The sequence below is a fragment of the Sciurus carolinensis genome, chromosome 8 (genome assembly GCF_902686445.1).
Source record: "Sciurus carolinensis chromosome 8, mSciCar1.2, whole genome shotgun sequence".
In the NCBI taxonomy this organism is placed as follows: domain Eukaryota; kingdom Metazoa; phylum Chordata; class Mammalia; order Rodentia; family Sciuridae; genus Sciurus; species Sciurus carolinensis.
The window spans coordinates 140873060-140888193 of NC_062220.1; the positions used below are offsets into that span (position 1 = coordinate 140873060).

General features: G+C 47.7%; 1 protein-coding gene across 1 annotated transcript in view; it reads left to right on the top strand.

Moving 5' to 3' along the window:
- Window positions 1-15134, top strand: part of Glt1d1 (glycosyltransferase 1 domain containing 1) — an 80363-nt gene that overhangs the window by 7857 nt on the left and 57372 nt on the right. The window contains exon 2 of the mRNA XM_047562591.1: window positions 4064-4212. Coding sequence (XP_047418547.1) covers window positions 4064-4212 — 149 coding nt within the window. The remainder of the gene's footprint in view (window positions 1-4063; window positions 4213-15134) is intronic.

Below are 15134 nucleotides of genomic sequence, written 5' to 3' on the forward strand. Positions count from 1 at the left end.
TAATCCATGGGAAGGTAAAGGGCGGCCTTCTCTCCGCTTCGCTCTCTGGACGGGCTCCTGGGCTTGCCCACATGGACACGAGGATCTTTCTCGTTCCGAGACAGCCCGATCTCTTTCCTGAAGTACTGCTCAGAGAGCACTGTGGTGCAGCCCAGCACGGCCAGCATCCCGTCTGCAGCAGGAAGGTGGCTCTTGCTCCAGGCCACCTGCAGGTGAGGGCGCAGACTCCCTCACCTGAGGTGCTGTGGGAAGCCAGCCAGGCGCTCACATGTGGAGGCCACTGCAGGGACTGTGGTAGGATGGCCACGTCCCTGTCTCCCATCTCGGTCTTGCAGGGCACGGGGATCTGGAATGGACCCCAGCCGGTCTTCCCTGCTCCAGTGCGATGGTTCTTGCTATTCTGTAAAAATCCGCCATGGAAGTTTGCGGCAATTCCCCGAGGGCAAACAGTGCCATGATTAAGCTTCGCCGTCCGCACAGATGGAGGACGGCTGCCAGCGGGCGGAGGCAGGTGCGGGCAGGCGGAGTGCTGTCCAATCTTAAGTCAGGGATGCGCACATCATTTCTTCTCTTCCTGCAACTGACAAACAAATGATCAAAGTCTCTTAATTTTTTTTTGGAGAATCTTTCTTTCTCAAGAAAGCTTTCTTTTTAGGAAAGAAGAAATAGAATTCCTGGGGCATAATGGGTGCTTCGTGAATTTATTAGCTGAACTGAATTATTGCTTGACAGAAGGAATAAAGGTAGAGAGCAACTTCAAAGCATTGTAAGTCAACTAGAAATGAGGGTAAAACGTTAATCCACAGAGGATTAAGATTAAAAGAATTATTTACAATATTTATGAGGTCATAAAGGTAGCGTCAAAAGGCTGCAATGGCTTCTTATCCTGTGTCTCCCCATCCCACCAGCCTCCCTTCCTGTTCTCTTGGGTGTGGATTCTGCAGAGGTCATAAATCTCTCAAGGATGGATTCTCTGAGAAGAATTCAAACCCTTTTCTATTTATCAATAGGTTTTCTCAGCTTCTCGTTTCTTAGAGTCTTAAGAAGATGGAATAGCAATTATTCACTTCTGCTCACAAGCATGTTGACCTCTTCCCTTTGCATGATAATGGTTTTTAGGCAGAAGTGAGCAGTAGCTACACGGGCCGCAGGCTTCTCTCCTGGCCTGCTGGCCAGTTACATCTACAAAGGCGGCAGAGTCTGGCGGGGAGGGACAGTTTTGATGAACGTCCATGGCAGGATCAGATGCAACCATGAAGATGGTGAAATCGAGATACATCACGTGCCTCAATGGCATAGGCCGACTTCCATCCTAAGGCCTCGGTTTCTCTTCATTTGCATGCTGCCCTTGGAGCAGGGTGTGTGCAGCTTGCATTGTAAGAAGGAAACAGCAGGGGAAGTTAGCATTCGCATGCGAGCGTGGGTGGGCTCGCTCCACGTGCCCAGAGTGGGTGGAAACTTCAGGACTTGGATCTACCGTCCTTCCCCAGGCCTTGTTCCCATGTGCTCCCACAGTGCAAGCCCCTCGGCCACATTATGATCCGGACTAGTTCGTGCTTTGTGATGAAATACCTGAGGCTGGATAACTTTGTAAAGAAGAGGTTTACTTAGCTCACACTCATGCAGGTTCAAGGTTGAGGGCCACCAGGGGTTGATGGCCTTCTTGCTGGCAGAGTCTCATGGTGGCTCAGGGCATCTTGTGGCAAGAGACAGGGAACACACGTGTGTGCCTTCTGGTCTCTTCCTCTGCGTAAATTTACCAGTACTCCATCATGAAGGCTGCACCTGACCGTGTTACTTAGTCTGCTGGCCTCCCAAGCCCTTCTAAACACCCAGCCGAGTAAGTTTCCACCTTCTCAGTGCTTCACCGTCAGGATTAAATTTCAACACCTGCGCCTAGTGGGTCACGACCCCCAAGCCACATCCAAACCTGGCGGGAGCACAGTGACCAAGCTCAAGATGGCCTCCTCCTCTTACCTCTCTTCCTCCTCCCTCTCCCTCCCCTTCCCCTCCTCATCCTCCTGACGTCCCTCCTCCCCTCTGCGTCCTCCGTCTTCTGTTCTAATTTGGGGTTTTGTGAAACATTCACCGGAAACGTGACACGGCCAGTTCGTTCTGTTGGATAAGGAAGTAACGATCCATTGCTGGAGTCCAAACGAAAACCGCTCGGCTGGACCTGCTTTCCGACCGTGGTGCCGTCGGGCGATTTGGGAGAACCTCCGAGGGTCATTGGAGTGCGCTTGATCACCACCTGTTTGCTCATTGTGTAACCAGAGCCCCAAAGTGCAAGCCCGCCTTTCGTGTAACTGCAGCACAAAGGGCTGTATGGCCAGGCCAGCGGGGCGGAGGTGTGCAGGCGCAGGAGGGCCGTGCGCCCCCTCGAGGGAGCTGGCGGCAGCATCCCAGGCGGGAGGCGGGGCCCGGTGGCGCTGAATCGCCATCCTGTGCGATAAGGCAGGGCGGTCTCGGGCGTGACTGTGGGCTGCGGCTGGTGGCCGCCTGAGCTGGGCGCGGGTGTTTGGACCCCCAGTAGGGACACGTTTGGCCGTCAATTATTCAGTAAGCTGGATCCAGAGGGGGACCCCATTCTCACGCAGTTTCTTTGAACTGGCACCGGCGAGCCTTGAGGTTTTCCACCAGGGCAGAGACGCGGCACCCTAACCCTAACCTGCACACGCCCCAAATAATACGACACCCGATGCGTGCGCACGGTGAAAGTACCCACGAGGACAAGGGCACGTGGAGGGACGTCTGCCTCCCGCTGCGACCTCCCATTTGCACAGACGTTGCCCTTGTTCCCGGGTCTCCCTGGAAAGATGCTCTGTGCAACATGGAGACCATACAGAGGACTCGCTGCTTGGTTCAGCAGGAATTCCAGAGTTCATTTTGACCCCAGGGTGGTGACCCCAGGGTCCTGGTTTAGTGGCAGGAGATCATGGTCGTGCGGTGGTTTTCAATCCTTCTGGTATTTCAAACCCAGCAGCAGAGCTGTTCCTGGCTGCCTGCTTTTGCACACAATTTAAATGCACCTCTGGAATAAAGCCCAAGAAGCCGACTCATTTGGCCAGAAGGTTTGTGTGTTTTGAATTTGCCGCTTGTTCCTGCAGAGCCTTCAGAGGGGTTGCACTAATTTACTGTCTCACAAAGAAAGTGTAGGAGGGTTGATCTCACAAAGTCCTAGGAAGACTTTTGGATCTTTCTAGATAATTTACCTTAAAAGGTGAAGAAGTCAAGCTCCAATTCCTTTCTTTAAAAACTCAGTTGCTTTTGTTTCTCTGTGAAATACAATTTTATGCCCAACTATATTTTCCCATTGGATTATCAGACTTTTTCTTGTTGATTTATAAAAGTTCTTTATATATAAGGAAAACTAGCTTTTTTTCCTCTTCTGAATGTGTTGTAAATAGTAGGTTTTTATTTCCCAGTTTCTCATTTGTCTTTTTATCTTATTCCTGCTTTTGGTACCATCTAGAACAGTTCTCTTTTGCTTACCAAATTTGTATCTGTGATTCATGTTACCAGGAACTGAGTTAAAATGGGGAGGAAGGAAGAGTCCTGTTTGAAAGACATTTCTTTTTGAAGGTAGAAAGGAAGAGCCAGAAAGTAGTTTTTGAAGTTATAATATGTGACTTTTGAAGTCCTTTTTAAGAAATGAGTAACAGAGACCTGAAGACGAATTTGGGGTACAATTCACAACGAAGGGACAGGAGAAAAAAGTGACATGTGGAATCAAAGAAACAGAGAAGGCTCTCTCTTGGTCAGCACATGTCGCTGGAGATGGCAGGGTGGACTCCATGTCTGAAGCGTGGCCAGCCAGCCTACATTAGCCTTTGGTCCTCTGGCCTTGGTCCTGGCTGCAGTCCAGTGTGTCAAGGACTAGGGCATGAATACTGTTGTCATGGACTCTGAGCCTCCTTCTGGGTTTCAAAGCCAATTTCCTATAAAGGGCAATTCATTAAATAAATATTATTCATAGAATCGACTTAAAATCCTAATCACGGGAGTGACCCGTGGCCTGTCAGCCTTTCTCCCATCTTCTCCTGTCTCTCTGTTTTTGACCTAGGGACCATCTGGAAGCCGCTGGACACGAGTGCCTTCTGAAAGATGCCTTCGACTTTGAAAGCCCCTCTGAAATCGCAGACCTCATTGCGGCTGAGAACTTGGAGGCAGCCCTGGCTCTTCACCTCTACAGGGGAGGCAGACTTTTGCAAGGTGACCCTCTTGCTCTTTGTGATGGTTTAGCTATGAGCTAGCCACCAGAAGCTCATGTGCGAGACAACGTGAGAAAGTTCAGAGGGGAAGTGATCAAATCAGGAAAGTCGTAACCTAGTCAGTGGATTGATCCACTTGAAAGGATTAACTTGGTGGTAACTGGAGGCAGGTGGGGTGTGGCTGGAGGAGGTGGGTCCCTGGGGGCATGCCTTTGGGGTTTATATTTTGCTCCTGGTGAGAAGAGCTCTCTGCTTCCTGGTTGCTGTGTCCTGAGCGGCTTTCCCCTTCCACAGTGATGTTCTGTCTGACCATCGCAGGCCCAGAGCAATGGAGGCGGCTGACCACAGACTGAGACCTCTGAACCATGAGCCCCAAATCAACCTTCCCTCCTCTACATTGCTCTTTTGGGGCCTTTTGGTCTCAGCAATGAAAAAGCTGACAAATACACTCTTTCAAAGTGAAATTCAAAGTAGAAATGCTGTAAGCCAAGAGCACCTGCAATGTCCAGAATGTGCACAACCGTGTGCCCTGTTTGTCCCGTTCACCGATGGAGGGAGTTCAATGAGCTCTTCACTTTGTTTTTCTACTGAGCAATTTTCTAAAACGTGGTCACTGTGCCAACACAGAACAAATGGACTTTGAAACTGTTTTTTGCTGTGTGAAGAGTGCCGTCCTGACCTTTTTCAGGTGTATTCCTATTTCAAAGTATAAATTTCAAAAGCTAAAAATGGAGTTCTTTTCTAATCATGAGTATTATGAAAGGTTTTAATTCAGCTTAATTAATGAGGAACCCGCTAGGATGCTGAAGCTCACATAGACCCTTTGTGAGAACTGGGCTTAAACAGGCGATTTAGGACGAAATGTCAGAATGAGATCAATAAATCAGTTGCAAAAGGAATGAAGGTCCATTCGGTCCTGGGGCATGTGCTCTGGGGCTCTTTTGTACTGGACAGAAGTGATTGACATCTCTGCCTGATGCAGAGCTGCAGACCGGCTCACAGGGTGGCGGAGGGTGCGCTCTCCGTCGTCAAGAGTGAGGTCAGCGGCAGCACGACCCAGAGAGGATGCTCTCACCCTCGGGAGTCCTGAGGGCTGCTCCCTGGGACACCCAGAGGATGGGCACATTGTCCTTGTTTTCTCCCATTTCACTCTGGACCTTATTGCAGGTAGTGGGTTTTGTAACTCTCCTAGCTCGTCTGGCTTCCCGAGGTGGGGGAGGACAGGTGTTCTGTGTTAGTTGAGCCAGAAGGGACTGTCCCCAAACTTGAATTAGGTGGCCTGGTGAAGGTGCCATTTATTTTTCATTTTTTTATTTTTTAACTTTTATTTATTTACATTAACTGTTTTTGACAGTGATTTTTTAAAAAAATTCTTTTCATACATGTACATAGGATAATGTCTGTCTCAATCTACCATCCCCCACTATGGATCGGCATCCACTTATCAGAGAAAACATTCGGCCTTTGGTTTTGGGAGATTGGCTTCTTTCACTTAGCATCATATTCTCCAGTTCTATCCATTTATCTACAAATGCCATAATTTCATTCTTCTTTAAGGCTGAGTAATATTCCATGGTGTACATGTACTACATTTTCTTTCCATTCATCTATTGAAGGGCACCTGCATTGGTTTCATAGTTTTGCTGTTGTGAGTTGAGCTGCTATAAACATTGACGTGACTGATTTTAAGTCCTTTGAGTAGAAATAAGGAGTGGGATAACTGGGTCAAATGGTGGTTTCATTCCAAGTTTTCTTCGGAATCGCCGTCCATACTGCTTTCCAAAGTGGTTGCACCAATCTGCAGTCCTACCAACAATGTATGAGTGAACCCTTTTCCCCACATCCTTGCCAACACTTATTGTTGCTTGTATTCTTAATAATTGCCATTCTGACTGGAGCGAGATGAAATCTTAGAGCAGTTTTGATTTGCATTTCTCTGATTGCAAGAGATGATGAACTTTTTTTCATGTTTGTTGATCGATTGTTATTTCTTCTTCTGTGAAATGTCTATTCAGTTCCTTAGTCCATTTATTGATTGGGTTATTTGATTTTAAGTTTTTTGAGTTCTTTATATATCTTGGAGATTAGTGCTGTATCTGAGGTATGTGTGGTAAAGATTTTCTCCTATTCTGTAGGCTCTTTCTTCACATTATTGTTTCCTTTGCTGAGAAGAACCTTTTTAGTTTGAATCCATCCCATTTATTAATTCTTAATTTTATTTCTTGCGCTTTAGGAGTCTTGTTAAGGAAGTCAGGTCCTAGGCCGACATGATGAAGATTTGGGCCTACTTTTTCTTCTATTAGGCTCAGGGTCTCTATTTTAGTACCTAAGTCTCTGATCCACTTTGAGTTGAGTTTTGTGCAGGGTGAGAGATAGAGTTTAATTTAATTTTGCTGTATATGGATTTCCAGTCTTCCCAACACCATTTGTTGAAGAAGTTATCTTTTCTCCAAAGTATATTTTTGACACCTTTGTCTAATATGAGATAACTGTATTTATGTGGATTTTTCTTTGTGTCTTCTATTTTGTACCATTGATCTCCATGTCTATTTTGGTGCCAATAACATGCCATTTTTGTTACTATTGCTCCATAGTATAGTTTATGGTCTGGTATTGTGATTCCTCCTGCTTCACTTTTCTTGCTAAGGATTGCTTTGGCTATTCTGGGTCTCTTATTTTTCCAAATGAATTTCATGATTGCTTTTCCTATTTCTATGAAGAATGCCATTTGGATTTTAATAGGAATTGCATTGAACCTGTACAACACTTTTGGTAGTATATCCATTTTGACAATATAAATTCTGCCTATCCAAAAGCACCATCTTCTAAGGTCTTCTTTAATTTCTTTCTTTAGTGTTGTGTAGTTCTCATTGTAGAGGTCTTTCGCCTCTTTTGTTAGATTGATTCCCAATTATTTTTGTTGAGGCTTTTGTGAATGGAGTACTTTTCCTAATTTCTCTGGCAGTGGATTTGTTGCTTATGTAGAGAAATGCATTTGATTTATGGGTGTTGATTTTATATCCTGCTACTTTGCCAAATTAATTTATGAGTTCTAGAAGTTTTCTGGTGGAATTATTTGGATCTTCTAAATATAGAATAATGTCATTGGCAAATAGTGATAGTTTGAGTTCTTCTTTTCCTATTCATATCCCTTTCATTTCTTTTATCTGCCTGATTGCTCTGGCTCGAGTTTCCAGGACTATGTTGAATAGAAGTGGTGAAAGAGGGCATCCCTGCCTTGTTCCAGTTTTTAGAGGGAGTGCTTTCAATATTTCTGCATTTAGAATGATGTTGGCCATGGACTTCACATAGATAACTTTTATAATGTTGAGGTATGTTCCTACTACCCTAGTTTTTCTAGTGTTTTGAACAGGAAGAGGTGCTGTATTTTGTCAAATGCTTTCTCTGCATCTATTGAGATAATCATATGATTCTTGTCTTTAAATCTATCCATGTCATGTTTTACATTTATTGATTTCCATACATTGAATCAACCTTTCATTCCAGAGATGAACCCCACTTGATCATGGTGCACTATCTTTTTAATTTTTTTTATGCAATTTACAAGAATTTTATTGAGAAATTTTTGTGTCTGTGTTCGTGAGGGATATTGGTCTGAAGTTTTCTTTCCTTGATGTCTTTGTCTGGTTTAGGTATCAGAGTGATATTAGCCTCATAAAATGAGTTTGGAAGGGTTCCCTCCTTTTCTATGGAATAACTTGAGAAGTTTGGTATTAATTCTTCTTTGAAGGTCTTGTAGCGCTCGGCTGAGAACTGGTCTGGTCCTGGGCTTTCCTTGGTTGGTAGGCTTTGATGGTGTTGAAGGTGCCTTTTATGCTGGGTGTTCGGGGAAGGGCAGTCACTTGCAGAAAACCTTTATCACAACACTTGTGCTAGGATAGCAAAATGTGTGAAGTTTCCGAAGCGTTCTGAAGTTTCACTGCTGAGGGTGAGGTGAGGTCCTCCTCCTCTCTCCTGCCGCTGTGCATGGGAAGCGGAGCCTCTTGGGATGCTGTCTTCCCGGGTTGGTACATTCTACTCTTGTGCTCTCTTTTATTTTTTGAGGTTGTAAGTGTGCTTGGTGAAACAGTCCCCCAGCTGAGAGTCAAGCATGACCGTGGGGTGTGGCGTGGGAAGGGATCTCTTTCCTGCCCCTTATCCCCTCCACCTCATTCGTCCTCCCCTGAGGCCGCCAGCTCCCATTTTCCATGTGGATTCTTCTAGAAGAACATCCACTGCATTGGTTGTCTACTACTGTGCAACCTGTCACCCCCAAACTGGCTGCTCACAGCAACATGCTTGCCGGCAGCCTGGCCAGGCATTCTGTCCCAGGGGCTCTGGGGAGCTGTGGTCACCCTGGGCAGCTGGAGGACCATGTCCATGATTGTGGCTCTGTCACTGGTGGGCAGGAGACATGGGCTTCTCCACGGGCTGCCCCTCTCCTCAGACACGGTGGCCAGCTTCTCCCAGAGAGAGCAATCCAAGAGAGAATGCGGCCACTTTGTCTTCCACCACCCAGCCCCAGGAACTGCCCAACACGAGCCCCGTTGGTTACGTGGCACTGATGGCGTGGTCCTACCCAGGTGTGTGTGAGGTGGCGACCCCTGGAGGCCGGCCACCACGTAGGCCTTTTCACGTCTGTGTAGATGCCCCTCCTTCGGACAACACAGATGGGGTGTCTGTGTCCCTGGGAACTTCCTTCCCTGGCAACTCTACCGCCGTGGTCTGAAGCATTCAGTTAATAGACATTAAACTGAATTTCTTCTACTTCAGCCACTGCGGTGCATGTCTTGGCACAGGCGTCTTAGCACGTGAACTTTTGAGAGCGTATCTGCTGTCCTGTTTCTGGGACCCCAACTATCAGAAGTGATTGCATCCCAGAAGCGAGCACCCTGCTTCCGAAGGTGGGACTCCCGGAGAGGGTTTCTCTGTGAACAAGTGTGGGACCTGAATTCTCTTCTCCGTGCAGTAGGACTTAGCAGAGCTCGAGGTTTATCCCAGGACGGGTCACGAGTACTTCCCTCCTGGAGCCGGAAGCTCTGCCCCTCTTGCGGGTGGTCCTGGCTGCTGTCAAGCCCCTCCACAGAGTCTGGTGTTCTTCTGGCTGCGCGATGTATTGTTGTCTGTGAAATTATCCTGGGCGTTTCTTGCAAGTGGCTTTCCCTACACACACGTGGAATATATTGTATTCCTACAAGCAGGGTTATTCTGTACATTTCCAAATTGCATGGTTACATCGGCCTGGCTCTCAGTGGCTGTGAGGTATCATTTGAGTGTTCCTTTTCTGAAATGCTTGGGACAGAAGTGTTTTGGATTTCAGACTTTTTAAATTGTAGAATATTTGCCTATCCATAATGAAACATTTGGGGGATGAGTCCCAAGGTGTAGGATTCCTATACACCTTATTTAATGACCTGAAGGTAATTTTATAGAGTATTTGTAGTGTGCCTGCCTCTCATTGGTGATCTGTTACATAAGGTCAGAATTGAAATTTGCCATCTTGTGACTTCAAAAAGCTTCTGATTTTGGAACATTTCCTATTTTGGATTTTCGGATTAGGCTTACTCAACCTGAATTCCACTGTAAGAATGCACATATTTATTAGAAGTCTGAGTTTTGCTGTTCTAAGCAATGTGGCAGTGCCTTTGATTAAATGTCTTCACTTCATTATGAGAGCTATCAGTAGCACTAATTCCTAGGTAAACTTGTAGGCCAAGGGGCAGTATTTTTTTTTTTTTTTGATTGACACTGACAAATTGCTACCCAGAAAGGTTATTCCAGTTCATGTTCTGCTAGCAAACGAGCAAGGACCTATTCCCCTTACTTTAGTCAAATTGCTGTTTTTTTCTTTGAAACTTCAGTTCTTTTCGATTTTACCCTCCTTGACCTCTGTTTCAACAAACGCGAAGACATCGGAAGTTAGGTTTGCTTCTCTGAAGAGTTGTGGGGTGCAAGGCCTGCCCCCCACAACCTGACCAACCTGAGGACAAATCAATGTTATTGCACAACCTCACGAATTTCAAGAACCAAGGCATCACCCCTTGGAGTATATTGGTTCAACTTTCATCTGTTCATCTGTTGCAAATTGTTCTCGTTGTGGAAATCAAACATCATCCTGCCCAGGGGTTTTTAAGAGTCAAACCGAGTACCATCGCCTGCAAACCTAGGGAAGCCTGGTTCGTGAGAAGAGCATCCCAGTGCCCGGAGGCTTCCACAGGCCCGCGTGTCCAGGGGCTCCCAGGCTGGGTCTGCACGTTAAGAGGAGCTGCACCTGTTACTAATTGCCTGGCCAACAGTTCCACCCCATGGATGCACCATGAAACTTTTATAGTCCTTTATTAAATACATGAATTCACTGATTTTTAAAATTACATCGGTAAGTGATTTGGAAACTACAGAAAAAGGCAAGGAAGAAAATCTGGCCCCTGCAGTTTTACGCAGAAATGACCAGTGTCTGTGGGTGATTTGGTTCCATTTGCCTTACCTTTTTATTCAAAATTAAGTTAGCAAAAAAGATGCACCCTTACCACGTAAACTTGCAGCTCCTTCAAAAGGTGTTTGGGGGCTGGTGACAATGTGCCGAGCACCACAGAAATCATTAGAGTGCTGCGCTGACCCTCCCACCACGTTCCCTGTGCAGGGTGGGTTGTCACATCAGACTCAGTTCAGTCACTTGTTCCTACCTGACAGTATTATAAGATCATTTCCTCTGCGGTCCAAGGATTGCATCCTCTTCCCACCCCTGCCTCAACGACAAACAACGGATTGATGGACAGATGTCTGCCTATTCTTTTGGTTCGTCTCATTTGCTTGAGCATTTTCTAGCCGTGCTCTGAGGGTATGTGCACTTGTCAGCTCTCGATTCAGGTCTCTGGATGCAAACCAGCCAGGTTCCCATGGCTGTGTGTGTTTAATACAGGCAAGACCTTAACGACCCCGACAAGTGCAAGGTCACTTTTCTGTTTAGAATCAGTATTTGCCGAGGGCATGACTAGGGAAATAAAGTTGCCAGGATGAATATGCGGGCGGTAGGAAATAGCGCCTTAGCACCCCAGAGTTTGCATCACAGCGAGGCTGCAGGCTTAGCGCGCGTGTTTCAGAGAACTATATGAGTATGAGCTTTGAAGTAGCAGGTGGCATTCAGTGCTCCCTCTGGGTCTGTCTGTGGAAGATTCTTCCACGTGGCAATCAGCCTGTCGAGTGTTTAAAGAGGGGTCCTGTGGCTGTTTGCCTTCCGGCTGTGACAGCCCTGCCGCCCGGCTTTCTGGCCTCTCTTTTACGGGCCTTAACCGTGTGCGAGAGGCAACTGGCCACTTTGTGTGATGCTGGCTGTCCTGCGTGACTGAAGCCCTCCTCTGTAGGAAATATGCTCAGGCTTGGACCCAACAGGGCAGCAGACAGGGCCAGGTGACTGAGCAGGAAGGAGGCTCGGCACATGCTGCGCCCGCCCCTGCTCTGCCTTTGAGCAGAGGAAGTGGAGGAGGCGAAGCCTGGCTCTCTCTCCATCCCAACCTCTGGCTTCTCCCTCTGCAGTTTGTGGGTATTTAAAAAATGGCAGCCATATCATAATTCAGTTATATCTATGCTCACCCAACAAGACGTTAAGACCTTCTCTTCTGTCCTCAAATGCTCTTCTACAGTACGGTTGGTCAAGGAAGGCTGCGTCTTCCCTTTTCCCCTCAGCTCTTAGCCACGTACTGGTGTGTAGACCCCTGCATACACTTTTGGAGAGGGCCTACCCTATTTTTTTAGGATATCTGCACCCCATGTTCACTGAAGCGTCGGTCACAATAGCCAAGATGCAGAATTGACCTCAGTGTCCATCAGCAGATGGACAATCAAGAAAATGTGGTGTATGTACCTGTGGGATTCTAGCTTTGAAAACCCTCCCGTTTGCAAACACCTGGATGAATCTGACGGATGCTCTGTTAAGTGAGAAGAGCCAGGCACAGAAAGAGAAATGCCCCGGGAGCCCACTTACCTGTGCATCTGAAAAGTGGGGTCCCCAGAGGCAGAGAGTGAATCGATGGTTCGAGGGGCTGCGGCGGGGTCATCGGGGAGCTGTTGGTAAACCCTGTAACTTCGCTTAGTCAGGAGGAGGAGACTCGAGAGATCTGCGGTACAGAAAGTTGACTGTAGTTAACAGCGACGGGTTATATCTTGAATGTGGCTGGAGAGCAGATTTTATGTCCCTACCGCACCATGACAGGTCTGCGGGGTACCGTGTATGTTAATTAGCTCCATCCAGCTTTTCCACGATGGGCACGTATTTCAAAACACCGTGAACCTGTACACTAATAAAAATAGCTTCGCAAACACACTTTCTATACATCATGCTGCAGGGGAAAAAAAGAAAAAGGTCCAGAAGGGCTTCTAGAATTTATCGATTACAATTATGGGTGAGTTTTTTAAAGTCGTGCTATTAAGACTAATGTGCCACCTATTTAAGGCTTTGTTTTCTTAACAATAGCATGAGCACTGAGAAATAAGAGAAGTAGGTGAATAAATAGCTCACACCCGGTTCTTCCAAGAGCTAACCCAGTTCAGAGAATCCCTGGTTGGTGCATTTGAAATGTCTTTGGTATGAAGCACAGTGAGACTGGCTCTCGGCGCGGGGTCTGCTGGGAACACCGTGTGTTGTGCAGTCTGTCCTGAGATCTCAGCACCTGTCAGCTAACCAGCTAACTAGGATGGGCTCCCTCTCCAGGGAGAGGGCGGGGTTCAGAGACTGGGCGCCTGTCTAAGTCTTGCGTGTTCAGGCGGAGCTGGTTCTAGCCCAGGGCTGGCTGGAGCTGAGCCCGCTCCTCCACCACTGCCCTGGGGGCTCTTTGGGCCAGCCAGGCCAGGGCCTTCCTTGCCAAGTGTGCTCTTGCCTCCAGAGCAGCTTTTCAGGTGCTGAAAAAGGCTTCCCGCTCTGCTCCTTTGCCTCCCTCAGCAGCGGTCTTTACCAGGGGAACGCCCTGGTGGCATAGGGTGCATGGACCTCCTGAAGCTGCTGTGACAGGTGCTGGTGACACCGTGTATTGCCCACAGTTCCAGCGGCCAGAACCCTGGAGGCCTCGGCTGCGGGGGCTCAGCAGGCTGTGCCTACTCCGGAGGCTCTGGGCCCTCCTCTCTCCTGACCACCCCTCCTCTGGCTCCAAGCCTGCGCTGCTGTTGAGGCCGCTCCTGTGTCAACCCACGCCTGCCTCTCTCCTCCCCATCAGGACCTCGAGGTCCCCCATGGGCCACCCGGCGAGTCCAGGTGGTCTCTCCCATCTCCAGGCCGCTCCCCGCCACCTCAGTTATCCTGGCTGCCCTACGGTGCCCTTTCCCTGTGACCTGTACTTTGGTGCTGGGAATTAGGATGTGAACATTTCTGAGGCAGTTGTTTTACCCACCAGAGACCTGCACATCCTCCCACACGGATGACCATCCGCTCACCCCAGCGTCTTCGAGATCTGATCCCACTACCCCGGGAACCACTGCGTGGGCTGTTCTGTCTGTCTGTCTGTATTTGGGAAAGTTCACACAGGTTCACGGAAGGAACTCAATAGCGTAAAATGCACGTAAATACCACCCCACTAGGCCCTGCAGTCTGGCAGGACTTCCCACAGGCATGGCAGCTTGTGCTGTGTGTCTTTGCACAGATGTCATATGCACGGGGAAACATGTTTATCGTCACCACACGCATATGGTGTTGACCGATGCATGTTAGCTAGTTTTCTGCACTTAGCAGATTTTGTCAGTTTTTCTGAGTACACACACACACACACACACACACACACACACAGCTCCTGAAACAAGGCTGGTCTCTACTGGTGTTCAGCTAGACTGTTTCTCAGATTCTGCTTCTGCTAGCTCCTTCTTGGCACCCATTTGCGTTATTGTTCTGCTCTGTATCTTGAGGCTGAATTCTTAGCAGTGAAATTCTAGGGTGAGAGTCACCCAGACAGACAGAGAAAGATGGAGTCTGCTCATTTCCAGAATGAAAACGATCCCTTCAGTACAAGGAAACTTCAGCATCCCTCCCTTAAATACTGAAAGGGGTCAGCTTGTGTGAGAAATCCCAAGGAGACCTCCAGTTAGACTTGGCCTGACGTGGGGTTTGCAGGCTGGAGAGGTGCAAAAGACATGTTTGGGTAACCCTAAGATGGCCGCTGGCGTTGGGCCAAGAGGTGGCGCATAATTAGTGTTAACACGGTGTGATCTACTTTTACCTGATTAGTTAATGTCTCCTCTGTGCTAGTGGTCAACAGATATTCCTCATTCTTTCTTGATTGGTACCAAGGGGAGTGCCTCAATTGTGCTAATCCTAAGCTGATTGGCTGCCTTAGGTATATAAGACACACATCTATAGGAAGCACCTAGGATAAGCAGCACCTCTGATAGATTGCTGGGCGGAGGACTAAGCAGACACCTCTAGGTTGCAGGTTGATGATGGCAGATTGCAGAATGCAGGTTGTAGCTGGCAGAATGAAGATCGCAGGATGCAGGACGCACCTCTAAGAAGAAGCAGCAGACCTTTAAGAAATAGCTCCTCTGATAATAGTAGCCTCTCTGAAAGTGTAGCAAGCCTCTCTTTCTCTAAGCACTTCCTCTATAAGCAAAGTCTCTCTTCCTCTAAGCTCTAAGCAAAGCCTGTCTTCCTCTAAAACTTCCTCTAAAAGCAAGTAAGCCTCTCTTCCTCTATAAACTAGCGAACAAGCAAGAAAGCAGCGCACTAAAGAGAAAGATAGTAGAAGGAGCTCAGTTCCAGTCCACCTCCGATAAATACCCACGAGATTGTTGGTGCAGGTGGTAACAAATATCCGTGGGATTGTTGCCGTGGGCGGCGACAGAGGGGCTTTGGAAACTTCTAGTTGACCTTGGGAAGTCCTCTTGGGGAGCAGGGGAGCCGCTCCTGAGGAGCACATCACTTGAACTTGATCTGTGCACATTGGT